The sequence below is a fragment of the Puntigrus tetrazona genome, chromosome 12 (genome assembly GCF_018831695.1).
Source record: "Puntigrus tetrazona isolate hp1 chromosome 12, ASM1883169v1, whole genome shotgun sequence".
Taxonomy (NCBI): domain Eukaryota; kingdom Metazoa; phylum Chordata; class Actinopteri; order Cypriniformes; family Cyprinidae; genus Puntigrus; species Puntigrus tetrazona.
This window is the reverse complement of record NC_056710.1, coordinates 5,663,444-5,690,770: the sequence shown is the minus strand read 5'-3', so window position 1 is coordinate 5,690,770 and position 27,327 is coordinate 5,663,444. Positions and strand designations below refer to the sequence as shown.

General features: G+C 37.3%; 2 protein-coding genes across 6 annotated transcripts; one reads left to right on the top strand and one right to left on the bottom strand.

Moving 5' to 3' along the window:
* The first annotated feature begins 381 nt into the window (after positions 1-381).
* Positions 382-5,245, top strand: buc2l (bucky ball 2-like). Of its 3 annotated transcripts, XM_043254042.1 has the most exons (5): positions 782-1,916; positions 2,262-2,495; positions 2,819-4,798; positions 4,877-4,950; positions 5,084-5,245. In XM_043254042.1, the coding sequence occupies exons 2-5, from the start codon at positions 2,264-2,266 to the stop codon at positions 5,087-5,089; spliced, it is 2,292 nt and encodes a 763-aa protein (XP_043109977.1). In that variant the 5' UTR covers positions 782-1,916; positions 2,262-2,263; the 3' UTR covers positions 5,090-5,245. The 3 variants fall into 3 exon arrangements, with proteins under 3 accessions (XP_043109976.1, XP_043109975.1, XP_043109977.1); XM_043254040.1 differs by having other exon boundaries at positions 383-1,916; positions 2,819-4,950; XM_043254041.1 differs by having other exon boundaries at positions 382-2,495; positions 2,819-4,950.
* Positions 5,246-6,442: 1,197 nt separating this feature from the next.
* si:ch211-217a12.1 (alanine aminotransferase 2-like) lies at positions 6,443-21,871 on the bottom strand. 3 transcript variants are annotated; one of them, XM_043254048.1, is made up of 12 exons: positions 21,658-21,871; positions 19,016-19,193; positions 16,361-16,450; positions 16,164-16,272; positions 12,631-12,764; positions 11,305-11,464; positions 10,668-10,747; positions 10,401-10,537; positions 9,139-9,313; positions 8,794-8,949; positions 7,869-7,981; positions 6,443-6,777 (listed from the first exon to the last, which is right to left on the bottom strand). In XM_043254048.1, the coding sequence occupies exons 2-12, from the start codon at positions 19,151-19,153 to the stop codon at positions 6,687-6,689; spliced, it is 1,383 nt and encodes a 460-aa protein (XP_043109983.1). In that variant the 5' UTR covers positions 19,154-19,193; positions 21,658-21,871; the 3' UTR covers positions 6,443-6,686. The 3 variants fall into 3 exon arrangements, with proteins under 3 accessions (XP_043109983.1, XP_043109981.1, XP_043109982.1); XM_043254046.1 differs by having other exon boundaries at positions 11,221-11,464; positions 21,658-21,863; XM_043254047.1 differs by lacking the exon at positions 21,658-21,871 and adding an exon at positions 19,326-19,420 and having other exon boundaries at positions 11,221-11,464.
* Between the last annotated feature and the right edge of the window lie 5,456 nt (positions 21,872-27,327).

Here is a 27,327-nt window from a genome sequence, read left to right as displayed (position 1 = left end):
GAGCAGTGCCATCTTCAGGCATGCAAGTGCAGTTCCTATCTCTCTGAATAGGGAAACATCAAATTCTCCAAAACCATAGGCCAAGTTTATATTTGAAATTACCAATGATATCTAAAAAAACTAAATCTTAAATGTTGCTTGCATAGATGTATTTTTTTCATGTAAAAAAAAGTAACAAACGAATAAATACCCTTATTCAGATTTGTATGGCACTGATCAGGCTTTTACAGTGCCTTGTGAAAGTACTCATACCCCTTAATTTTTTTCTCTTTTTTTTTACATTTTGTTATGTTGAATAACTGTACTTTAACATGTATGGCACATTTATTAAAAATAAAAAAAACTAAAATGATTCCATTGCATAAGTACTCGTACCCTTATATGGAACAGTTGAAATTTAGCTCAGGAGCATTCATATGCTTGTAGATGTTACTACACTTAGGGTGAAGTGAACCTGTGGCAATTGAATGAGTATGATTTGGAAAGGAACGCATTTCTTAATAAAAAGGTCTAACAACTGATAATGCATATCAGCGCAAAAACCATACATTAAGGTGAATAGAAAATGCATTAAGAAGTGAGAAATATGTTTGCGTTAAGCCACACATCTCTGAAAGAGATGAAAAACTTATTCTGCTTCATTGAAGGGTCACAGAAGCATTTAGTCTTCGTAAACCTTAATGGAAGAAGTTTGAAACAACCAGAACTCTTCCTTGATCTAGCCTGTTGGCTAAACTAGATAAACATAAATAAAACACTGTAGCTACAATGCTGATAAATGGAAGAAAACAGTGATATAAAAAAGGCTGTAGAAACTTAACATGCGTTTATTCTTGCCTGTACATATTCAATAATAAGAAGTAGTTACATTTGTTGTTTATCTTATTCCATTTTAAGCATTTTGCAGTATGGAAAACTCATACACATACACAAACATACATTTTATTATTACCTATCAAATTTGGTCTTTAATATCTTTTGTGCTAATTCAAATTAAGCATTAGACTTCTCTGGGAGGAAAAGGCTTAATGAGAGACTTTGCACATTGCATTCATATTCTGCTCTTCTTTGACAAGATTTGCAGGTCTTTTCTCTTTTTTTAATAGTAATAAGTTATAGAAGGCTAAATAAGTTTAGCCTATCATTTAACCACCAGTCTCTGTTGGCAAAGAGCACAATTTGTGTCAATTGCAGGTATTTTCCCCCCTGATCTTTAGTACCTGCGCACTGATTAAAATAAATTAATAAGATTGCAAGTGTAGTCTGAATGCATGTGCATGTTTGCAGCCAGACCCTGGGTGTTTCTCATTTCTTATGCGTGCATCCCAAAAAGGTGTGACCGTGTTTATTTCAGTTAACTGAGCATTATATTTACAAGACATACAACAATTTATACAAAAGAATTCACCCAAAAATTAAAATTACTATTATATTTTAATCACCCCTAAGCCATCCTATAAGTGTATATGACTTTGTCTGTATTGATTGGCTGTATTGATTAGTCTATTGTTGTCATCTTTAAACATACACAAGAAAGATTTATTAGAAAAACGGCACATAAGCATTATTCAAAGAATAACCAACTTTGCCAAAAATTTGTTATCTCAGATGAGCTTGTCGTCTTTTGTTGTGGTTGTTATGCATGAATCATGGCATATTTCCCAATAGCATTGTTATCTAACTATGGCGGTAAATTCCATTGAACTCTACTGGTAACGACTGGTCATCATGACTACCTTATCTTAATTAAGTAATTACCTTCATCCTAATTAATAGGTCTAATTACTTGGGTGTGGTTTTTTCGGGATTCACAACACACATTCTTTATTTAACCTTGAGGAAAATTATGGATATGCTTTTATTTGATTTATTTTTAGTTTTGGGAAAATCTTTTGTTTGGGGTTGAAAACTTCAAGGTAAGCACTATCAAATAATAAAGCCATGTACTCCGTTTCAGTGTTGCCAATTTAGCTGTTTTGTAGCTAGATTAACGACTTCCCCACCTTTTGAGACTTTTCAAAAGTTTAAGGACAAATATATTCATCTTTATGTAATCGAGAGACGTTTTAGCTCTTTCAAATTTGTTTTATGTACGTTTCATTTGGAATTCTAAAAACATCTGTATTTAGTTGCAAAGAAATTTATACAAAACTATCTCTAAAAATAAGAATTTGCTTTAGTTCCAAAAACAAATGTTTTTGGTTCACTTTGACTTGAAAGCTGTTTTTTTTTTTTTTTTTTTGCTTGTTCTATGCTATAAGGTATGGCTGCTATAGCAACCCAGGATCCCTCTGGAGGTATTGCAAGTGTACTCCGTGGATCGTTGCATGCACAGGCCCCTCAACGCCCTGGCCCTCTGCCCTCTAGAGTATTATACTCTGATGAGCAGCTCCAGCGAAACCAGCCCTTTTATATTCCCACTGTCCAGCCTTTATTTCCATATCAATGGCCCATGTCAACTCCATATGTACCCTATGGTGGATTTCATGGCTTAGGTATCCTTTTATTTTACTACTTTATTCTTACTTGTTTGAAACTTAGTTTTCCAGATTTTTGGTGCTTTTTTTTTTATACTTTTCTATACTGTCTACAAAATGTTTATATAATAGGTTTCAGTTAGTATCTTTTCTAGATTGCTCAGGGGTCTTGATTGGTTGGAGCTAAACTGTGAAGGGCAAAGGCTATCCGAAATCTGATTTGAGGAAGACTAGTTTAGGATGCTAAGATCCAGTTGTTCATTAAATGTTACCAAGCAGTCTGTTTTAGGCTGTATTAATTGAAACCCACACATGTAAAATAACTGTTCTTTGTCTTTAAGGTTATGGCATGATGCCATCATTACTACTACCCCAATGTTTAGAAGTCCCTGGATACATGATTCCTCAAGCTCAACTGCATATGTTGGACTACAGACGTATGACTCCCCATGTGGCTCCAACTATTGCCCACCAAACCCGCCACTCCCATTTTCAAAATGGTATGCCCCCTGGTCGTGTGATGGTCAGTGCAGAGGTTCAAACCGAACCCCTTTGTCACAGCGTAGACTCCAATCACCATGCAATATCCCACAATTGTTCTGAATCAGGTAGGGGTACTGGCAGTCCATTGTCAACATCACCCAGCTGTTTGGATAACAAATCGGTAGCTTATGCTGAAGATGCATCCACACTACCTCAAAATTTCAATGCCACCAATGCTATCAACACTGCTGATTTGTATGCTGTCCCTAAGACCGAAATCCTCCAAGCTGAACGGATGCAAATGAAATCCAACAAAATGCCTGCTGAGCTTAAGAATTTTCAGAATGAGCATAATACTGAGATAGCTAGTCATAATGAAACTGACCTTTTGCAGTGCAGCTTGGGTTCCATAAAATCTTCAGGGGATGTTGTTTTGTGCTCTTATCAATCATTAGCATTTAGGAAGGATAAACAGAAGATTGAATCTGGGATGGTAAGGTACTCCAGGCAGAATTGTCGCCCTGCTTGTACAAAAGTTACTGTGGTAAGATCTTCACCATCCTGTAGAACGCTTAAAACTTATCCTAAACCAAGCAGATCAGTCATTACCCAAAGCATCAAAGAAAAGAGTAACTCAGAGATGTCATTTCATCTAAAGAGCAGAGATGATGGAAACTCCTCCAATAACATGGACTTTAAGATTCTGCGGTTGCCATTTGACTTGCAGAACCATAACCAGCCTTGTCAGCTTGAAGCTTCAGTCTGGTCATTAGAGTCTCTGATGCCTTATGTTCCTTCCACTGAGTGGATGACAGAGAATGGTCTTCTAACCCCTCTGAAACCTTTGAGCCCACTAAATGAACACTCTGGTATTATCTCAAAGCCTAATTATATTGCTGAAGGAAAGAATCTACAACCTGTTGCATCAGCCAAATATCAAGGTCGTCCATGTCCGCTAGAGGCCTCTATCTGGTCAGTGGAGTCTTTGATGCCTTATGTGCCTTCCAATGAATGGATGGTCAAGAATGGGTTTTTAACTCCTCAGAAATGGCTGAACCCACAGGTTAAACCCTGTGATGTTCAGCCAAAGCAGAACCAGTCTTCCACTAGTATTCAAGCAAGAAAGAAACTACAAACTGATGCATCAAATAAACAAAACTTCATTGAGTCCCACTCTCCATATCGTCCCTCAACAAGCTGGCTGGCTGACTTTGGTAATGTATATTACTACAGTAAACTACCTGTTGTACGGCAACAACCTGACCTTCCAGAGAAGCAGCTACCAAAGATGTCCCTAGCCATTAGTCCTGAATCATCTCTCAGAAATGGGAAAAACACCAACCAAAGACCTGCAATAAGCAGCTCAGATCTGAAGCACTGTTCTTTTTCTACTAGCAAGTGCAAAGCAAAAAGCAGTTTAAGGCTTGCTGGATCTGCAGTGAAGTGTAGTTGGGTTTCTCGTTCCACACTGGAGAATAAACTTCCCTTCTGCCCATCATGTAAATATGAAACTAAAGGAAAGGATCGTAGAAAGTCTTTTTCAGATAGATTTAGCTGCAAAAGAGAAGAGATTACTGAAGAGAATACAATTTGCATGAAAAGGTCAATTCCAGGCTTCCATTGTACCCCAAAGATGACTTCGGGAAGCCGTTTGGTAAAATCCAGTGCTGTCTACCAGGCTAAACTGAGTGAACAAACTCGAATGTATGAAGATTGCCAATGCCTTAATCCTAGCCCTGTTCAAGATAAAAATGACCTTGAATGGAGAATTTGGAAAAAGACTGAGGAAGACTGGATTAACAACCCAAATCAAAGATTGTTACGGAGGCTGCAGAAAGGTAGGGATTTTAAATTCTGTTGCAGAAATTCTATAAGTTGTGTATGTACTCTACAATCTTACATAAATCTTCTGTTAGGCAACGCATGCAATGCAAGTATGCAAGTCTCTAAAAATGAAAAGGAGGATCCAGAAAGAAAGCATACTCTCAAGGTAAATATACCTGATATTTGACAAATGCACCATTTAGTGACTATTTATTTATTTTTTTAATTTGTAATTGTAAATGTTCTCAGCAAATCCCTGAATGCAAAATTAAATTTTTCCCCCTCTTTGTCTTTTGTAGCGATAACACATGAGGACACAATGTTTATGGCTACCAGTAGTCAGTGTGCGCACTCTATGTAGGGTGAACAATGCATTTAATGTCACATGTTCAAACCCTTCCTACACTCAAATACATGTTTTTATGCAGTTATTTAATAAAGTACTTATGACTGTGAACATGCTTTATTCTTTATCAATGAAGCCTCAATTCCATTTGAAATTAAGTCACAATCTTCTAAGAAATGCTGCAAATAACAGTTTAAAAAAAAAAGACTACTATGCAAAATTATTAAATGGATTCATCACAATTTGTAAGGCTGCTTTTATATTTTGCCATGGATCAATTTTAGACTTCTAAACCTTTTATTTTTCAAATATTGTGCAACCAAATGCGTGATCCACACAGATCTGTGGCTGGTTAACTAGTGGTCGAAAGCAATGGATATTTATACACCAAGTTCAAACTAAGTGCATATAGCAATGGATTGCATTTACACTAATTGAAAATGGCAGTATATGATAACATACTATAATATGATTTTTACAGTAAGAATCATAATTTTACCACTAGATTTTGGGTGTTTAATCTTGCAATCATTAGGGGAATTATGTTCACAAAAGCATTAAGTGCATGATGACCTTCAGAGGACTAGACAAATCATTAAGTAAACTTTCAAAAACAACACTTATAAACAAGTGCACTTTCATGTGTGTTTGTTTCAAGTTTAGCTAAGGTGAAGAATAAAGTCAGTTAAAATTAAAACATACCTGAATTGTTGTATTGCCCTACAGAAGATATTTATGTTTCCACAAAAAGAGAATAATTCTAACTTGGACCAATTGTCCATTTCAATGTTTTAAAATGATTCTTAATCTAGTAATTATTGCAGCTTTGTCAGACAAATTTTTTTTTTTAATATTTTTAAAAATGAGTCCTTTTATATGTGCATTGATTTCAAAACCTGTTTTTACATATCTTAAGCCAGGACTAGGCCTTAGTTAAGATATTTAAGCAACTTTTTAAAAAAATGCCTTTAGAAGAAAGCCTTGCAGGTGTGACAGCACAATGACAAAGACACATTTCAAGATGTATATCAGCACAAGACTATCTTAAGCCTGGTCTTTGAAACCCATGGGATAATCAGTTAATTATGAATACATTTCTTTTAATGTATAATTCGAGCTCTTTTAGTAATGCCCAACAAGCATCTGAAGCCTCAATTTTTAAATTGTGAGAGGAATAAGCATAATTAAAATGATTTCTGCCAACTCCTCTAGTCTGGTTAAAAATTTTTTTTTTAAATATTTAACTCTTGAAAAACTATATTTTATGGTGTTAACTTTCTCAGTACTGTAATGTTAGTAACAGAATGAATCATACAGTTAACAAAAACATTTAATACGCACTATTAAAAGAAATAAACATCTGACAAGTTTAATGGATGAGCCTGTGACTACATTGTGTACACTCAGCATGTCTGTGCTTAACTCCCACTTTGTGAGCTGCAACACGGGACTAAATTTGCATTTCAGGCATTTTTCCAGAGCACATATTTAGAAGTGCTGTAGCTTTATGAGTGAAATTAAGTATTTAGTCAATTTGTCAGAATGAGATGGCAGGGTTAGGAGTACTGGTCCACAAAATGCTTGTGAAACTCCTTAATCTTTGTCAACACTATCTTCAACTTCTCTTTTGGGGGAAGGATGGTCATTCTGTAGGAGAAAAATGGAGAAGGGGGAATAAAAAACAGGTTCAATTCATCAGCAGAGAGAAAGTCAAGATATTTTTCTAAAATGTCAATATTATACTCCTATTTCACAGAATTTCCAACCATGAAGGCTAAAGTAGGCTCCCACCATGCTTGATCTACATTGTGCTATGTGATGTAAATATCTAAATGGCTATCCTGCAGTAACCAGTAAATTAAGTTTTTTTTTTTTTTTTTTTTTTTTTCAAATTACGAAAACAAAAAACAAATTTATTAACAAATGTCCATTTTAAGATTACACAGATTTATTTTTCCATTTATGTATTTGATGCTAGGCACTTTAAATGATTCATTTTGATTCAACACCACTGTATCAAGTTTCTCATAAATAAGAATCATGTTAAATTGACAATTATTTTTTGCTCAACTAAATGTTTTCATTGTAAAAGAACATGTTTCAATCAAGTAGCTCACTTGCCATCATGCACTGCAGAGGGCAGGGAAGAGAAAATGCTAAGAGTTTGTTTTGAATGAGGAAAATAGGACTATAGAGACTAATGTTCTGTTGCATTTGTATTTTTAACTTTCTGTTCCGTTATTGTGTTTTTGGAGTTACCATTGTGGTGGAGTGTGTTCGCTGAGGACCTTTTAAATAGGATGCCCATACATGCAGCCTGAACAGTGAATGACATCGATTTATTTTGTTTTCAAAACTCTCTTGATGTACTTTGAAGCAAAGCAGTATAGAAATCCTGACCAGGACGCGTCCTGCTAAAATGGCACCAGAGGGGCAAGTTTATGCAAATTTCAAGGTTTGTGATGTAACCTACCCAGGAAGTAGTTTGCCATATCTATAGGCATTAAACTGACATCTTTTCAATGACAATATCTTTGTTTGCCTTAAACAATAGTTTATGCTCAAACAGCAACATTACACACGAAGTATAAAAAAAAAAAAAAAAAAAAAAACAATCAACCAGCAATTTGAGTATTTTTCAATTTTTTTTTTCTTCATAAAAATAGAACACCTTAACCTTTGTCACAAACATATTTAAGGTGTAATCATATTTTTTGTTTGTATAAAAGGAGAATAACCTGAAATGGTAGGTGTCATCTCGCTGCCCAAAGCCGCTTCCAGGAACCAAACAGATGCCTGTTTCTTCCAGAAGTTTCATACAGTAGAACATATCCGGAGCTTGTTCCTTCGTCTGAAATTAGAATGGATTGGATCCAGTTTTATGATGCGGTTTAATTTAACCAAGTGAAATATGTTAATTTTTTTATTTTATATCATTTCATTTGTAATTAATTATAAATTGTGCATCAAGTGTACCAATTATTTAGTTTTTTTATTTAGTATTACCAACTAAAATGCTTACTTTTTAAGCTTACTGTTTACTTTGTTGTTCAAAGCTGGCCTTTGTGTTTTATAGGCAGGTTATATTCTAGATTCCTAATTGTTATCCTTAAATTACTTATGTTGTTCAGTACAGATTAAACTATTATGTACAGAACAATAATCCTATAGGCCAAAATCAAATTTCTGCTGTTTTAATAAGTAATAAAATGTAGCAAAATGAATTTTATCATTTTATTAATATGCCGGTAGTATTTGAGACAAAAGAAACCTTCACTGCTTTCGCCCATACATTTTTTTCACTGCTTAGCTAATATTTCCATTTCTAGGTTTGTAAAGGATCTGTGACATTTCTTACAGCTTGCATGCACTGAAGAGCTTGTAGGAATGACAGATTTCACCTATAATTTTAGGGGTAGTCACTTGTTAGGGCTAAGGTTGGACATCTCAAAGTAATTTATGGTAACTCAGTGAAATACGCTCCATGAATCCCAATTAAAGTCACTTCAAAGGGGAGTTAACAGCGTCACAGTCACAGTGGCACATTTAGGCAATTAAAAGACATTAGCAAATGTCTGTTGTCAATAGTTCAGATTACACAGAAATTAGACAGAAATCTGATTAAAAAATGGCAGTTATGAGTGAACGAGTATTCAAGTGTACCTTGGCCTCCAGGATGGCTTTCGGTGGAAGGTAGATGCATGGGAAAGTGTACATTGCACCCTGAACTGGGTTACATTTTATTCCGGGTACCTGATTCAAGATATCTTGTGTCATGTTGGCTTTCTCTGCCAGTGCGTCCAAAGTATCTTTGCGTTCCTGAAGACAATGGAGAAAAAGTTTGATTCCTTGACAGAAATCTGTTAACTGGTACACTCCAAAAAACATTTTAAACAAGTTTAGACATTTTAAATCTGTGGAATTGCTTGATATTGCTTGCTGTGAAAGTGTGTTATTTTTTTGGAATGTACAAAAAAAAAAAAAAACAATAAACAGGACAATATAGACCTTGATAAATGTGTCATATGAGGGTTCATCTGGTTGGGGTGGATTGACCACCACGTCTAGAAGAGCCTGTCCAGGCACTGGAGGACATAGCCGTACAGATACCAACTTAGTGAGTTGAACTTTCACCTCAGGGTCTAGATTTACCACCTCCATATAACCACCGCGAAAACCACACCTTAAAGACAGACACAGACAGCAAGACAGACAAGTTTAGAGCTAAACAATTTACTTGATTTATTTTAGGACAATTTCTTTCGCAGTATTTGTACTGTATACAAAATACCTTTCGCACACATCACACAACCTTCATTTCAAAGCAATATATGATAAATATGAAACACTGCAAGTGTTTTTAATTGGTGAATTCAATATGTGATGGTGCATGTGTTAGTGTGACATGTAAGATCAAACCTTATTCATTTTGGGGCCTTGTTTTAAAGCGTGTATATGAACAGATTGATTTTAAAGAGTGCATACACTTAAATCGATGCCAACTCTTATATTGCTCAGCATAACGTCAGGATCTGAGCAGATGTATCCACTTTTTATTTTCAGGGTATTGCTGGTTTTCAAAAATGTAAGGTTTTCTTACAGCTCGCTGCTCTAAATTATGATGATTAGTGATATTTTAGGTTAACCACATTAATTAGGAGTCGTTTACAAGACAGAGCTGAAACCATTCATTTGTATGCAGGTTCAAGATAATTTGCGAATTATAGCTGTTACATATGAAAGAGAGGCGTACACAGATTTTCTGTTCATATGTTTATTCTATGAATCACACATGCACATATCTAAAATTAACGTAAGATCACATTTAGAATCTATTCTATGTAAAATGTTATAAATGAGGCAGGCCCTGGAGCCTAAAGGAAGCACATTTAAGATTTAGTTGACCATATTTGATGAACTCATATGCATGTGTTTTGATCACTGTTGATGTGAATAAATGTTAAATTCTTTTCATCATATAGCAATCATATCTTCTCAGAGGTCTTAACACTTTTGGTATAATAGGCTTTCATTTGAGAAACAAAAATTTCACAGGTTTTATTTAAAAAATATGCTCAATTGTGTTTCAAAGATAAAAGTGTTATGGATTTTAAAATGACATAAGAGTAAGTAAATGATGACATGAATTTATACTTTTAAGTTATTAAGAAAATTGTGCATTGGAACCAGAATCATTAGATTGTATAATATTCCTTTGGAATAATTGTCACATAAAAATAATTTACACTTCTCTTGTTTTGGATACTCACTCTCCCATGTAGCACTTTGATGTTGAGTGAAACGAAGCTAGCTCCACTTTCTCAGAGTATTCCGGACCCATTTCAAACAGCACCTTCTTAAAAGAGTGAAATTTACACCCGTCTGCGTAAACATTGTCCTGATAGACCTAGATAAATTGGGACATATTGAAAATATTATTGTGTGTGTGTGTGTGTGTGTGTGTGTGTGTGTGTGTGTGTGTGTGTGTGTGTGCGTTTTATATGTGTATTTAATAATAAGTCTGTCATACAAATTACCTCATCAGCCATGAGGAAAAGGTTTTCTGCTGCAGCAAATCGGATCACGTCCTCAATGCACTGCCGGCTTTGCACTTGACCTGTCATGTAAAGAAAAACAAAGTTGCCAGATTAGTAAGATGTTTTCTATGTTCAGTGATTGTTCATGATTGTTTCTGTTTTCACAACTGCAAAAACAATTTTATGCAAATACAATTTGGAATACTTGAGAAATCCTTAATAAATATTACTAAAGGGTTCTCTTGGTTTTAATTTAAAAAAATGTAAAAAAACTTAAGGCCTGAAAAAAAAAAAAAAAAAAAAAGACTGACAGAAAACAGTGTACGCCGTTTGCGTTCAGTCGATAACCTACAAAAAGTAGTAATTATAATGACACGGTGCAGAATTGCTGAATAACGTCAACATCTTTGTTGTTTTAATCATAATCATAAACTTGATTTTTATTTATCTAAAGTAAACATATCTTAAATTTAAGTTTAATATCAAAAGATATAAAGTAACCTATTGCAAACACAAACTGGCCACAATAAAACTGACAGATATATCATCACACCTGTGGGGTTGCCAGGATTAATAATGCACAGAGCTCGAGGATTGCAGTGCTTTTTAGCTTCCTGCAGGGCACGTCGTAACTCACTGATGTCCAAACTCCAGCAGTTGTCTTCATCCAAATAATAACTGATTTGTACAGCACCCAACTCAGCCAGAGCAGCAGAGTACAGAGGATACTGAGGGATGGAAATCATCACTCCTGTACGAGATAATCCTTCCCCTGACACCAGCAACTTAAGCATGGTCTGACAAAGAAAGATATAAGTATTTCTATTTCATTTTCTAACACACTGACATTTGGTAAAAAAAACAAAGAATATATGAAGTATCCAGGCACTCACAATTAAAACTTTTTTATCCTAAAAATATACACGTTAAAAGGGAAGCTTTAGCACACACTCACACATTTTTATTAAGCCATCTTTCGACCAGTATCTATGCAAAGTTAATTTGCATAATGAACAAATATTAGCCACGCTGTTTCCTTTAAAAAATAACCATACTTAAAGAGTTGACAATGTCTTTTTTTTAAATTTCTTTTTTGGGTTAGAAGAACCTCCTTCGCAATAGGAGAAACAATAATGTTGTTTCTAATGTTCCCATATATGGGGCACAAGGACTGGTATTGGGAACCACTGCTTTAGACAACAATGTTATGCAATGATAAACAACAACGTATTAGGAAAAAATTCATTTTCAGCTCTTCAAGGTGTTTGAACACATTTGTGAAAACAACCAGCTTATAATGGTAAAAATCCACACACATTTATTTATTAAACCAATAATTCATTAGCAGTCTCTCCAAACAAGCCGTTTCAGATTCTCCCTATATTGATGTCACAGAGGGGAAAAAGGCTCTCTGCCCTATTAGCATAAACACAGCCCTGAGTGTGAGAAGCTGCGGTCTGCCATTACTGTCCTGTTACTGTTCTACTTTGTGAATAAGGGTCAGTATAAGGCAGGGTTTTTCCCACAAAAGTTGCTTCTGAAGGATGGATTAGTCCCAGCTGCTAGTGATCTAAGCTAAGTTACACCTCCAGGAAAAGTATCATGCGTTACTTTTTCTTAAATTGCCTAAACAGGAATGTGGAAGTTACAATTGCATATGAAAGCAATGTGAAGTTGATCACTGGAATTAGTCAAGCTCTTAATCACAAGTAGAGCTTAGAAAGTTTTTAATAGCAGTGTCACCATTAGTTATTTTTATCCTGCCATGCTCCTGTCTGCGTAATTTATAAAAAGCATTTTTATGCACAGTACAGTCAGATTGATGACTTTTAAACCGAGTGTGTTTTCAGTAAAGAGAATAAACTTGTACTGAGCCTACAAAATTTAGCTCAACCCTTTGATTAAATCAACGCAACGAACCTCATAATCCAGAATGGTGTGTCTGTTCATCATATCGGCTTACCACGATTGCATCACTGGCTCCTGTGGATAAGTAAATGTTGTCAGGGTCAGATGTAATTCCTCCATCTCGCCGTTCAATGTAGTGTGCGACATCTTGCCGAATCATTTCAATTCCCTGACTAGTACTGTAAGCACCTAAAAGATACAGAAAGACAAATATAAATGCAGTAGTGTTCAAAATTATTAGAACACTACTATTTTCCCCAACTACAAAAAACATCCCCAAGATGCTTTAAAAAAAACTAAATGCAAAACTACAGTACTGTTAAAAGTTTTAGGTAATAGTGTAAAAATGCTGTAAAATGAGGATGCTGTCAAAAATAATATCATAAATTGATTGTAAAATAATTAAAATAATAACTTCATTAAGTTAAATTAAATCAACATTTTATGTGACTAGATTTGATTTTGACCTAGGTCCTGCATATAGATTTTCATGTAGCCATCTTGAAGTGCCTTAGAGACATTGCCACAGTTCCTCTGAATTTAGTCTGCTAGCGATTAATCATTTGACAGCACTATACACAGTACTTTGTAAAGATTTTAGCCGGGTCTGAAAAAATGCTGTAAACAAAGAATGCTTTCAGAAATATAAATAATGATTGTTTGCATTTTGTAAGTTGATAAAAAATAAAGTGAGCAAGCAACATTTTTAAAAGCAAGAAAAATCTAAATCAAAGCAATATCTATTGTTACTACCTTTTGCCTTCAAACCAACATCAATTCTTATAGGTACACTTGCACAAAGTCAAGAATTTTGTAGGATTATAGCCAGGTGTATGATCAACCAATTATATGAAACAAGTGATCAATGTCACACATAGATTGAAACCCAGTTATGAAGTGAAACAGAAACAGCTGTGTAGGAGGCTTAAAACTGGGTGAGAATGAGTCAAACTCTGCTACCTAGGTGAGGTCATTTCATGGCAAGATTGAGCACAGCAACAAGACACAATGTAGTTATACTGCATCAACAAAGTCTCTCCCACACAAAAAAAAATTCAAAGCAGACTGGGGTTTCAAGATGTGCTGTTCAAGCTCTCTTAAAGAAGCAAAAAGAAACGGGCAACGTTAAGGATCGTAGACAAAGTGGTCAGCCGACTTAGCGCAGCAGATGAAAGACACATCAAGTTTATTACCCTTCGAAAATGTCCAGCTGTGCCATAAGCTCAGAACTGGCAAAAACCAACGAGACCCAGGTACACACATCTACTGTCCGGAGAAGTCTGGCCAGAGTTGCAGCCAAAAAGCCATACCTCTGACGAGGGAACAAGGCCAAGCGACTCAAGTATGCATGAAAACATTGGAACTGGGGTGCAGAAAATGGCAGCAGGTGTTCTGGACTGATGAATCAAATTTTTAAATATTACCTGATGCTGTAAATATGCTTCAGTTAAATATTTAGTTATGGGTTTAACATAAGACAGCAACATAACAAAATGTATAGATATTGCTTGCCAGCAGAGGTCACTCTCTTTTTTATTGCACTGTCATACCACATGCACTGTTGCAAACTATTCTTGACTTAATTTCCCACAATCCTTTGCACAGATTGGTTTCACCTGCAGTCAATTACACTCTCAAAACATAAATAGAAACTCTGTTCAAGGCAGAGTACTTATCACAGTTAGCTGATAGCTACTCTATGGATCCAGTTTCTCCTGTTTCTTAGTCTAGTCTTTGTTTAGTCTTGTTTGATTCTTCCATGTTCTGATTTCTGACTGGTATTTGGATTAATGCTTATGTATCTGGATTTAATTTTTGCCTGCTGTGTTGGATCCTGTTTGAACTTTGTATGGATTATGCTTGTTTCTCCGGATTATGCTTACACTAATCGACTTGAATCCATGTCTCTCATCTTGTTGGCACCATATCAGAATACTCGGCCTCACAAGGATCCAGCAGGTTTTCTAAGAGATTCTGGCCAAGTATCCCAACTGAGCAGCTGCTCAGCCTGAAACAGAGGGGGCTACCCATTGAGCACTATGTTGCTCAATTTTGTGAGTTGTCCTAGCCTTTGATGTGATTGAGTTAATGGACATTTTCATATTTTCATAATAATGGTTACCTGAGGGGAGGTTTAATTGTAGATTTAAAGAACTTTATAGATTACACTTTGCTGATTGCTGGCATTTCATTTGCAGTGGGTGTCAAGGTGGAGGACTGAGACACTGCGTCTGTTACTGAAATGTCAGATGCACTAGAGCGCAATAACAAAATGGCAGCCACAAAAACACCCCATCATGCCACTACTGCCATTCACAAGTCAAGTCTCGTCCAAAGTCTCATCACATATGCACTGACCAAGTCATGTCATGTCCCCACTGAATGTCCAGAGTCATCTTACGCCTCAGTTGACCATCCAGAGTCATGTATCATCTTAACTGATCATCCAGAGTGACGCCCCATCTCAACTAATCGTCCAGAGTCACGTCACGTCTCAACTGATCGTCCAGAGTTTCATCACGTCCTGTCTATGACTCGAAGATCTTCAAGGTCAGTCTTCCAATATCACAGGCTAGTGTCTAGTGTTAGAGATACATTGATACATTAGCAGCTATGCAATTTAAAAGATCTGGAGTTTTCAGAATATTTTTTTTTCTTTTTAATAATTGTTCAGGTAAAAAAGAATATAAGGGGAGGGTTTTCTCTTAGACACACACAGACATTAAGAGTCAGCGTATAATCTTACAATTATGACAATTCTGGACCTTATACTGTACTATAAGAGGAAGGCTATAAAGGTTAAAATACACCCAACACCAAGACTCAGGTCAAATGATGCTGATGTTAAAACACAACCAACACCTGATCACTAATTGAGATCAGTAAAAGATCAGTAAAACAAGAGTCAATGGTCAAGAGTCCAACTAAATCAAACAATGACCACCATGGTAATTGTTCTTCATTGATACTCAAAGTGTACTGCTGTTATACTTAAAGCATACTTAAAAAATAATCTTTTATATACTTAAGTGGGACAATTCAATCTACTTTTAGTTTTAAGTATACTTAATAAAATAAACTAAAATAAAAGTATACTACTTTTTGGTAAGGAAGTTCTCCCTGAACATTTGCCTTGTCCTAAACCGGCTAATAATGAACTTTTGTCCTGTCCAGACCCAGTCGAGGAGGCTTCCCTTATAATCTCAGACTTATCTGTCACAGTCGAGACTACTATTACCTGCCTGCCCATCCAACCACACACAAGGAGATAACCACTAGGTTTGGTGCCCTATCTGTAACTGACCTAAAACCTGCCTTTGAACCCATAACCTTGCCTGCCACCTTCACATCAAATGTAAATATTTACCAAGATTGCCCTGCACAAGAAGAGAAACTATAAACTCCCTGCATGAGCATTATGGTGGAAAGGAAATTAGAAAACGCCAATAATTTGCACTGACCTTGTGATGTCAGTCAAAAAGTAGAATCAGAGACTGAACATGATTTATCAACATTTAAGTAGTTGTTCATTATGATTTCATGTTTACGTGAAGAATGCAATATCTAACTGAAAAGATTTTCCAGTACCGAGACTTTCTCCTCCGCAAGCTTGAAGAATGCGGCGAGCTCTACTTTTGGCATCTTCTGGAAATTTGCTGTCTTCAAGAAGATCTGGATAAGAGCACAAAGCCAAGACCTAACAAATAAATGGAGCACACGTACAGTATATACAAAAACTATTGCTCAGGATACAACATGATATGCACAATATCTCGTAAACACACCTGTCTGAAGAAGGTGATGGGTTTCTGGCCCATAGCATGGCAGTCGCCGATGTTGGCTTTAATGACCTCTGTGAATGGCTTTTTTATTCCCTACATTGATGGAGCAGTTAATGAGAAAGTAGAAAAGGTAGGAATAGAGAATTAAAGAGACAAAGAAACCGAAAAAGGACAGAAGATTTATAACTTGGAATCTTAAAGCAGTCTAAAACTTTTTTTTGTTACATTATCCAAAATCAATATTTAAGCAAATACAAACCAGTATTTAAAATTTAGCCAAATTCACAATGGTTAGCTTATGATATTGTTTTCTGATTTGAATGGCACAGGTAGGTTTTTGTGGGAAATTTTAGCTTGGCACTGCACAAAGCTTTATAAGTTAGTTAGAAGCATGTCTCTGCAGCAGCTCAATCTGTTTTCCTTATTATATTTCCTGGGTGGACAGGAACAATAACCATGCATTTCACTGAAGCAGGCTGCCTTTTACAGTGTGACAAGACAACCCTCTTCTTTTTGTGCAAAATTGTAACCCAAGTGGTTTGATTGCTCTAACGAAAAATTAAAAGAATTTGTTAAGTAAGGGTGTGCTATTTATCCTGTGTAATGCATGTACTTGATGGGCATTTAATTATTTGCAGTTTAAAATAAGACAATTCTTCATTGATCTAAACAAATAATGTTAAAATATAATGAAATATAGTTTCACCATAAAGTCTGATGTGTATAAAGGCATCATGAATGCTGCTCATATATGTCATAAAATAAATGTAATTTATTTATGTATTATGTATGTATTTATAATAAATACAAAGCAGGAGGAGTCATGTAGAGAACATGTTCTTGCTGCAGATAAGAGATAAGAGTCATCTGTGAGAAACTGTCTGACAGCAGACAGCGAACAAAAACTAAATGTCATTTGCTTTTTAGACTACTGGATGATGCTTTCAAAATAACATAATGAAAAAAAGATCATAAACTACAGAAAGTAAATAAAAACTTAGTAGGCATACAACACTATGCTGTTATAACCACATGATGTGTTAAAGTGCATCTTTTAAAAAACAAAAAAACAAATCAAAAATGTGTAAATGATGATATATAGTACTAATAGTTATTATTAGTATAATCACAAAAGCTTATTACTAAATAAAAACTACGGAACAAAAAAAAAAATTAACAAAAAGAGCATTTATTAAAAAATTACATGATAATTTGTATATGCTACTGATGTATACTTATATTTCATACTTATATGTGTACTGCCCCAAAAAATTATAAAATAAAATTATAAAACAAAACATCAAGCTTTTTTATTTATGGAGTGACAAAGAGATATAAAAAGAATAAATTAAACAAAAAGCATTACACTCTAAATATCCACTACAACATTAATATAGAATTTTTGCTGTGTAATATATTCTTGGGAAAAACAGCTTGCATCTCTACTACAAATAAATGCTGTTTTTAATTCATTTCCCATGTGGTAATGTGATGGAAATTATTTGGAACTTTAATTATTACTTAGAGAATATGAATAAATGGTACAAATACAAAGTACCATATAGGTGTCACGTCTTTGGACTCTTTGTTATTGTTTCTGTCTCATGCCACGTGCTTTCTGTGCCCTACCGTCCCTTCGTGTTAATTGTATAATTGTCTTCACCTGTTTCCAGTTAATTTAGTCAATTTCCTGGTGTATTTAAGTCCTGGGTGTTTGACTGATCGTCGAGGTTACATACGTGTGGTTTATGTTCTGCCTGTCTGCTTGTATATATTTATTTTGCCCATTTATTTTACTTGTCATCTGCTCCTTTGCGCCAAACCACAACGTCACAATAGGCCTAAACATATTTTCTAAGAGTTAGTGTTGTGAGTGGTTGCATAAGTTACAAATAAGTAAGGTTTTAGTTCTTTGTAGATTATTTTAGAACAATTTAGAAAACAAAACCAAAAATGTAAGAAGCATCTCAGAGCTCGGAACTAACTTTAACTTAATTTTAGATTTCTCTCCCAAATATGAACAAAAGAATGGAGCTATTTATGTATTTAAAAATGCAGATAGAGACTATTTACCGCTTAAACGAAGGGACAATAACACACAACACTGAAAAAAAGTGAAATATACAGAATGAACTAAAATACTACAACCACCTTTCTACCTCGGCCCAGTTAATTGGCGACTTCACATACAAACACACACTTTTGAGGCACCACCACAATATCCATTAAGCTAATGCAATTACATTTAGTGATTATATTTTTACATTTTACCGTTCTATAGACAAATGTACAACTTTCTTTCAAAACGTCGTAGACTGCGATTTATTTTTTACAAGATGCTACACAAACATTGGATTCACACACGTTTGTTGTTAACATTAATCTAAAGCAAAGCTAGCTGTACAACAACATGAAAAGCTTGCCGCTGTATATGGCATTATAATGTTTTCACATTGTTTGGAAATGAAACAGGGGTCTGTATGCGGTGTAGTAAGCTAGTCAGTATGCATACTCGTAGCTTTTTAATATTTAATAAGACGCAACTTTAAAATACAAATGAATGAATTCGCAATCTGATGGCCTTCCGTAAAAGCTGCTGACCGCCTACAGAATTTGAATGACTTTAAATAGGCTTAAGTTAGATGAACTGACACTCACCATTTTGAGTTCTCTTTCGATCTGAACTGCCCTCTGGACAATGGGACCCCGTACAGCGTATTCCACGCGTTTAACGTTAGGGTTCATAGTGTCCACCGTCAGCACCCTCTCGCGGTACTCACGGCCGTTCTTACTCATATCTCCGTGTTTTGCTTTTCAGAGAATTTCCGGTGTACACCTGGAAATAACAGAACAAATGTGCGATACTCAAAAAAGACGGCAGTTGTCTAATCAAGATCATCATGCATGCACATATTTTTCCTCGTTCTTTTTTTTTCTTTTTTGAAGAGACAACATGCGATGACCCCACCTATACTTCTTAACCCTCTCTTGATTCTGTGGCAGCCCATGGAACAGCGCTTGTGGGAAAGTTAAGAAATGTGGTATATAGATAAAGGACAGTACGAACTACTTGAAACAAACAACTAGGCGGAGCTGACAAATGTTAGGGGCGCTCCCGTTTTCATTACTTATTTTGATTACGATAAATCGAAATAAATAGCTAATAGCTAAAGAGAAGTCAGTATGGACGCAAAGAGGATGCACAAAATATTCGAAGAAAAAGTTTTATAATGGGGGTCGTATGAATTCTTTCTGAATAGTCATCATAAAAGTTTAGATGGTGTTCTTGTTACATAACAGATGTTTATATGTATCATAATTACAAAGTAATTGGTGTTCATTTTTTAAAAAGTTTGCTTCACATTTAAAAATTATACAGTCATGTATGTAGCATGTTTGTTTGGATCACAGCCAAAACGCAGTGGCGGCCACTAATTTCAAATCGCTACAGATCTTGACCTATTACAGTTCGAGTTGCTCATGTACACACTTTCAGTCTTTCTTGTCTCTTGCTCAATTTAATTTAAATTGCTAAATTTAAAAATGATGAAATGAAGAAATGTTAGTAGGCTGTTGTGATTTTACAATGTAGTAAAAGTTGACCAGTGCCAACATACTTTTTCAAATTCCTCCTATAGACCATTGGCCCAATTTCATGTTCAAAATTCAAATTCATGTTGATTAGTCTAAATGTTATTAAATTACTTGCAAACAAATTTGGTGAAGAGCTTGCCAAACTGAACATAAGGCTCCATGGAACTTTAGCCAATCTAGACCAGTCTCTTTAGATTCAGTGTTACAGAATTATTTGAACAATATGTTTTTTGCACTGGCATATCATTACCAAGCTTGGTGTATGTCTTCACCGTTATGCCTCAATGGCCTCCCCTGTACTAAAATTATAAGGAAAATTAAATAAGATAATTTATGTTATTAACAATTATATATATATATATATATATATATATATATATATATATATATATATATATATATATAGAGAGAGAGAGAGAGAGAGAGAGAGAGAGAGAGAGAGTTTAGTTATTTTTATTATTAGTTTTTAGGTAATTTTATTTCAGCTTTATATTTCTTCAATATTGTTGTCGGACACCGTATTCCAGGCGATGTCATCGCCTGGAATACGGTGTCCGACAGCGCGCTTCTCTGGCGGCGTGGCGAGTCCTTTCACGCACCCTTCCTGGACCCACGAGGACACCAGCGTGCATGCACGGGGGAAGAGACCAGTCTCTCGACACACTTCAGGTGTGCCTCCTCAAACGCCGCCAGACCTGTCCAATACCACGCCCCTCCTCTCGGACACGCCCACTCCCGTCAGGAGCCTGGTTAAGGGCGGCGAATAAAGGACGGGGTGATGATGACAATACAGGGGAGGGGCAGCCGACTCGTTACACACTGCTGAGGTGGTATGGTGCCCAGGTTTCTTTGACAGTGGCCTTCAGCTCATCCGCATTTTTTGGTCTCTTGTTTCTCATTTTCCTCTTGACAGTGCCCATAGAATCTCTAAGCAATTCAGGTCTGGTGAGTTTGCTTCAGTAATTTGAGTTGAATTACTGAAATAAACTTTTCTACAACATTCTAATTTGAGGTGCACCTGTAGCGGCTCAGCATTCTAGAACGTTTAAGTGCACACACTGAGACGGGACAAATATTTTTCAATATATTTTGTCAAAGTTGAGGGAAAAACATAGTGAAATATGGAAAAACTAGTGTTTTCCTTTAAATGATCATGATGAGTGGGATATTAGATGTATTTTATGGTGTAAAAAGACAATTACAAATATCTTTGTTAAGAACAGACCTTATTTCAGGCATCTTACCAAAAACTCATTCAAAAAGACTGGAACTTATTCTAGGTTTTAGGAATCATTCAAGTATTGCAGAATGAATTGTGTAAGATAGATGGGGAAATTTGATTTTTAATTATTCCTATATTATCATGCCTTATATTGATTACATATGTATGTTCTCTGCCATTTGACTAATGACAACTAACTTCTCTTTACTTGCTTTACTTCTTTACTTTCCCATTTTTATTTAACAACTATTGGTGTAAAAATTAGTTTAGTGGATGTATAAAGTAATTCTCCTTCAAGTTAAAACAGTAATCACATCATCAACTATTTGGGTGTTCAATTAATGTAACCATGAAGTATCACAATCATTTTCAATGTCCATTGTTTTGTCATTTCAAAAACAAACAAACAAAAACATTTCTAACAGATCAATAATACTTGCAAACAACTCATGGTTAAATTACATTTTAAATAATTGCACAGTACCTTATTTGATCACCTTTGATCATTAAAGTCTTCCAGTTATTAAATCCACTCTTCTTCCTTTTTTTCTGTGCACAGTTTAAAAGACAACTCCACCAACGTGAAGTTCATATACGACATCAGAGCTTTTTCCTGCCCACCCCTTTCATTCCGTTCTATTCAAGGAAAGTTTCCAGGACATTTCCAAGTCGACTTTGGCCTCTATGGATTGTACCTTCTCAGGAGAGAGTGATATTTGATCTTTGTAGACATGTGATGTTGACCCAGACGACATTAAGTTAAGCAGAACGTGTTGCACCCTGAAGAAATGTACAAATGCTGCAGTCCATCGGTATAAACTATACCGTATTACATTATCTTCTTCAACAGCTGTTGCTCAAAAATCAGCCTTCAAAACACGGGGACTACTTTCTAAAGATAACACACAGCTGATTGTGACGTGTTGGTTGTGAAATGGAAGGAGAGAGCTGAAGCAAGGATCTATTTGCAGAATTTATTAACCCTCTGCTATTGTTTGGTCATTTAAAGAACAGATCCCATGTGGACTGGGAAATAAGAAATTTCCATCATTTGGGGTTAATCATTTGGACTAAAATAAGTTGGAAGCAAATATTGAAATTGGACATTTGAAACTGAAATTAAAATGCAAAAGAAAATAGTTAAATCTCCAAAGAACATTCACCTGAATACAGACTTTATTTTGAAACTAAATTGAAAGATGATTTGGAGAGACTACCTACATTTATAAATAAAGAAAAGTGATCTAAATTTATAAGTGTCATGAACCGCGCCTCCGTGGCTCTCTCCGACAGCCACTAGAGGGAACCCTCTCCCGAATACTAACCATCAGAATTACATTTCCCATCATGCCACATACCTACGACTGATTACCTGCCCAGGTGTATTCCATTTTACCGGCTTTATAAGCTGTGCTCTGACACACATCCAGTGCAAAGTCTTATCCTTGCACTATCTGGTAATTCTGAGCTTTTATACCATTCTGAGCTTCGCTACAGAAAAGGGGTATAGAGGCGTAAAATTGACCTGCAAGCCGAGCTGATGGAAAAACTTTTGAACAGTTTATTGAGCTCACAATCCGCATCGATAATTTGATGAGGACTCATCAAGGTCCGCGAGAACTGCTTACAGAATCAGCTCTGCCTTTACTGCGGACAATCTGGACATCTGTGACTTTCCTGTCCTCGCCGACCCATGCGTTCCAAAAAGGCTGCAGTTAGTGTTTCACCTTCTTCAGAATCCCTTAGTTTGCAGATTCTTCTAAAGTTTAATGATGTGTCTTTACAAGCTAATGGATTTGGGGCTGCAGGAAACTTTGTGGATTTAACATTTGCTAAAACCCATGACCTTTCTCTCATTCCATGTAATTCCTGGGTGGCAGTGGCAGAGCTAGATGGACGTCCATTGGGATCAGAAAAGATCAGCTTTATCACTTGGGAGATCATACTTCAAGCCAGTGCTCAACATAAATAGAGATCTGTCTCTTTATTATCGACTCCCCTCAATGCCCAATCATTCTTGGACTCCCCTGACTTGAACAGCATAACCCCACTATATCCTGGTCCCATAAGGAACTCACCCAATGGGAAGAGAGATGTACTCATCGCTGTCTCCTCTTTGTGCATCAAGAATTCTCTGCGACCAAATCATCCAGTCACTCAGATTCCACAGTAATACCAGCCAAATACCAATATCGGGTGGCGGCTTTCAGTAAGAAGGAGGCCATGAAATTACCGCCACATCGACACTATGATTGTGCAATTGACCTCATCCTAGGCGCTGTACCCACCAAGGGTTGCATTTTTCAATTTGTCACAACCCGAATCTGAAACCAAGAAGTCTTAAATTGAGGAGGAACTGGCTAAAGGCTTCTTTCGTCCCTCAACTTTGCCTGCATCAGCAGAATTTTTCTTTGAAGAAGGATGGAGGTCTTTTTGTCCATGCGTAGACTACTATAGTTTAAACAACATAACGGTGAAGTATAGATACCTTTTACCCCTTGTGCCAGCCGCCCTTGAACAACTACAGGACACTAAGTACTTCACTAAAATCAATCCGCGCAGCTCCTATAACTTGATCAGGATCCGGGAAGGAGACAAATGGAAAACAGCTTTCTTCACCACTACTGTACATTACAAGTATTTAGTTATTCCGTGTGGCAGTCCTTCTGTGTTCGAGGCATTCGTCAACAAAATCTTCTAGGACATGCTGAATCTACATCTTATGGTCTACATTGACAACATCCTTTTATACTCACCAGTCTTCTCCTCCCACGTAGAACGTGTCAGAGCACTCCTGCAATGCCTTATACAGAACCAACTATATGCCAAATTGAAGAAGTGTGAATTCCATCAGACCCAAGTCTCCTTTTATAGGTTACATTATTGGGTCCGAGAACCAATGGAGTGAACATGGATGATCACAATGTTTATGCCGTCATCCACTGGGCTTAACCCAGTACTCTGAAGGAAATGCAGCATTTTCTGGGATTCTACCAGAGATTTATTTAAATTTTAGCACCACGGTGGCACTCCTAACTCCTAACTTTTTAACTTAAGTAGAAGTTAAACCACGGCTCCCATCCTTCACCACCCCGATCCGGAGGAGGAGTTTGTGGTGGAGGCGGATGCATCGCATATAGGCATTGCAGTAGTACTGTCACAGCGTCATGGAAATTCAGCTAAGTTGTACCCCTGTGCCTTCTTCCGCAAACTCAACCTGCTGAACGGAATTATGATGTTGTCGATCGTGAACTACAAGCCATAAAGGCCACCTTTAAGGAATGGTGGCACTGGTTGGAGAGGGCAAAACTATAGTTTACTGTACTCACTGATCACCACAACCTGGAATATATACAATCAGCTAAGAGACTGAATCCCAGACCGGCCAGATGGTCCCTTTAGTTTACCAGATTCGATTATAAAGTCACGTACATTCCAGGTTCCAAGAAGTTTTATACTGGGTTCACAACACTCCTAGTGTGGGACATCCAGGCATAACTTTTGGTGGTCCACTCTTCTTACGAAGACCCTGGTCGCACATCGCAGTACATTTTGTTATAGACTTCCTGTTTTTATAATAATTTTACCACCATCCTCACCATCATTGACAGATTCTTCAAGGCTTGCACTTCCCAAATTACCCACTGCCTGGGAGATGGCAGAAGTATTACTGAATCAAATCTTCTGCTTCTACAGTCTGCTAGAGGACATTATATATCATTATATCCAACCTAGGACCTCGGTTCACATCATGAGTATGGCATGACTTCTTCACATTGCTCAACATAAATGTAAGCCTAACCTCAGGTTATCATCTACAATCCAATGAACAAGCTCAATGGCCCAACCAGGAACTTACCCTGCTTCCTGCGCTCCCATTGTCATGTCAATCAGCAGGATTAGAGCCGTTATCTCCTTTGGGTAGAGTACACCCAGAACTCCCTCCGGAAAGCATCCACTGAACAGACTCATTTTCAATGTGTTTTGGGCTTCCAGCCACCATTGTTCCCCTGGTCAGATGGTTCATGACGTCAGATGGTTCATCTGACCTTCCGGCCGTCAACATCTGGGTTCTAAGAAATAAGGAGACATGGAACTTGGCTCAGAATAGTGAGAGAACAAGCTGATCATCATCATAAAGAGTCTTCGGCCTACACACCTGGATAATGGGTCTGGCTATCTTCCCAGGATTTGCACCTCCGCCTTCCCTGCAGGAAACTAAGCCTTAGGTATGTGCACTACCCTCTAATTATCGTATTTCTCGTACTTTCCATGTGTCATTGCTTAAACCCACCGGTGGCCAAAGAGGAGAGAGGCACCATGATGAGGCAGCGGAGAGCGAAATCCCTCCCTTAATTGACGCAGAGGAGATACTTGATTCAAGACGCCGAGGGTCTTACAGGGTCTTACAGTAGCTTATAGACTGGGAAGGATAAGGGCCAGAGAAGCGATCCTGGGTCAATGCTCAAGACGTCCTGGAGCCCAAACTGACCATCGACTTGCACCAAGACCACCTGGACAAACCCGCTCCCCGACTTCGGGGAAGACCTCAACGTGGAATTGTTCCTCTGTTCAGGAGCCACTTGCAAGGAGGAGGCTCTGTCATGAACCGTGCCTCTGTGACTCTCTCCAACAGCCACCAGAGGGAACCCTCTCCCGGGTACTAACCGGCCATTAACTACATTTCCCATCACTCCTTATACCTAGGACTAATTACTGCTCAGGTTTATCTCATTAGACCAGCTATATAAACTGCACTCTGACATGTTCATTGCAAAGTCTTATCTTTGCCCTGGTTGGTAATTCTGAGCATTTATTTTGACTGTTTCCCATTTCTCTGATTGTTGCTGTCTGCCTTCTGACCCCTTGCCTGAATTCTTCAACCTTGATTATTGCTGCCTGCCTCAACCCTAGCCCTACACGGTTTACGATTCTGCCTCTGTCTCCGATATCTGTCTCTGTTGTTGATCTCCTGCCTGTCTGACCATTCTCAATAAAGAGCTAGCTAATGAATCCGACTGTTTCTGACTCTTCGTTACACTGACTGAGGAGCTGAATTACAGTTTCTTTGCTGACTTCTGACTCGATGTATGACATAAGTTGTGGTCAGAGGAGAACTGGTACCCAACAGAGCCTGGTTTCTCCCAAGGTTTTTTTGGTTCCTTGCCGCTGTCTCATCTGGCTAGCTTAGTTGGGTCACTTCATTTATAGCGATTATCGTCAACTTGATTGCAGAGACCGTCTCTGTATTTAATTACAAATTGTTCATTCTCATTCACATAGTTGGACTCTTGTTTTTGTTTTCTTGTCCCATGTGCTGTGTGTGTGTGTGTATGCCCTACTTTCTGGTAATGGTCTCATTATGTTCAAGTGTGTCTCGTTAATTATCTCATTTACTTTGTGTGTGTGTGTGTGTGTGTGTATAAGCTCAGTTTGCCCATGTTATATCGTCCTGTCTTTAATATGTGTAGTTTTAGTTTGTCTGCCTATATTATTTAGTTGTTCTTGTGTAGAAGATTAAAAGTTGTATCCTCATTAATCGCTCCTCCCTTAACTACAGTGTGACAGAAAACCAGACCTCCAACAGTATACATAATGTATGACCCAAATTCCCTTGTATCTTGAGTTCCCACCGGTCCCATCCAGCCGTTCTGAGTCCTCACCTCCAACGCTCCCTCCAGTGATCACGCAGTCAGCGCACCCTGCAGTTTTCCCACTCTACCCAGCCTCCGTTGATGTTTCCTACCATCTGGTGCTGGGCTTTGCCACGGGTCTGGATCCTTCACCTCGTCATCCTGCATCCAAGTCCTGTACTCCACTTCAGCCCATAGACCCGTCAGCTCCCCCTTGGCTCCTAGCTCCCTTCTCTCCACTGAAGCTTTGCGGAGCTGGTGGACTGATGGGCCAATCAGTCCACCAGCTCCGCAAAGCTCCATTGTCCCTCTGGCTCCATTTTGGTCTGTTGTCAACCATCTGTCTCCTTGGGATTCCTCTCCTCCGGCTTCGTCTCATCCCTCCATCCCTCCGGCTCTGTTAGGCTCCTCCATCCCCCTGGCTCCACCTCGGCCCTCTGTCACTCTGGCTTCAACGTGTCCTTCTGGTACCTCGTCTCTGCATCGGTTGCCGGTGCCATCAGCTCCGCATAAGTCCTCCT

Excerpts from the sequence above, each read along its gene's own strand:
- buc2l (XM_043254041.1), top strand. The coding sequence starts at position 2,264 with ATGGCTGCTATAGCAACCCAGGATCCCTCTGGAGGTATTGCAAGTGTA. Across the intron at positions 2,496-2,818 it reads TGGTGGATTTCATGGCTTAG|GTTATGGCATGATGCCATCA; the intron begins GTATCCTTTTAT and ends TTTGTCTTTAAG.
- si:ch211-217a12.1 (XM_043254046.1), bottom strand. The coding sequence starts at position 19,153 with ATGAGTAAGAACGGCCGTGAGTACCGCGAGAGGGTGCTGACGGTGGAC. Across the intron at positions 10,538-10,667 it reads TTTTCCTCATGGCTGATGAG|GTCTATCAGGACAATGTTTA; the intron begins GTAATTTGTATG and ends CAATTTATCTAG. Across the intron at positions 6,778-7,868 it reads GATGACACCTACCATTTCAG|AATGACCATCCTTCCCCCAA; the intron begins GTTATTCTCCTT and ends TTTCTCCTACAG.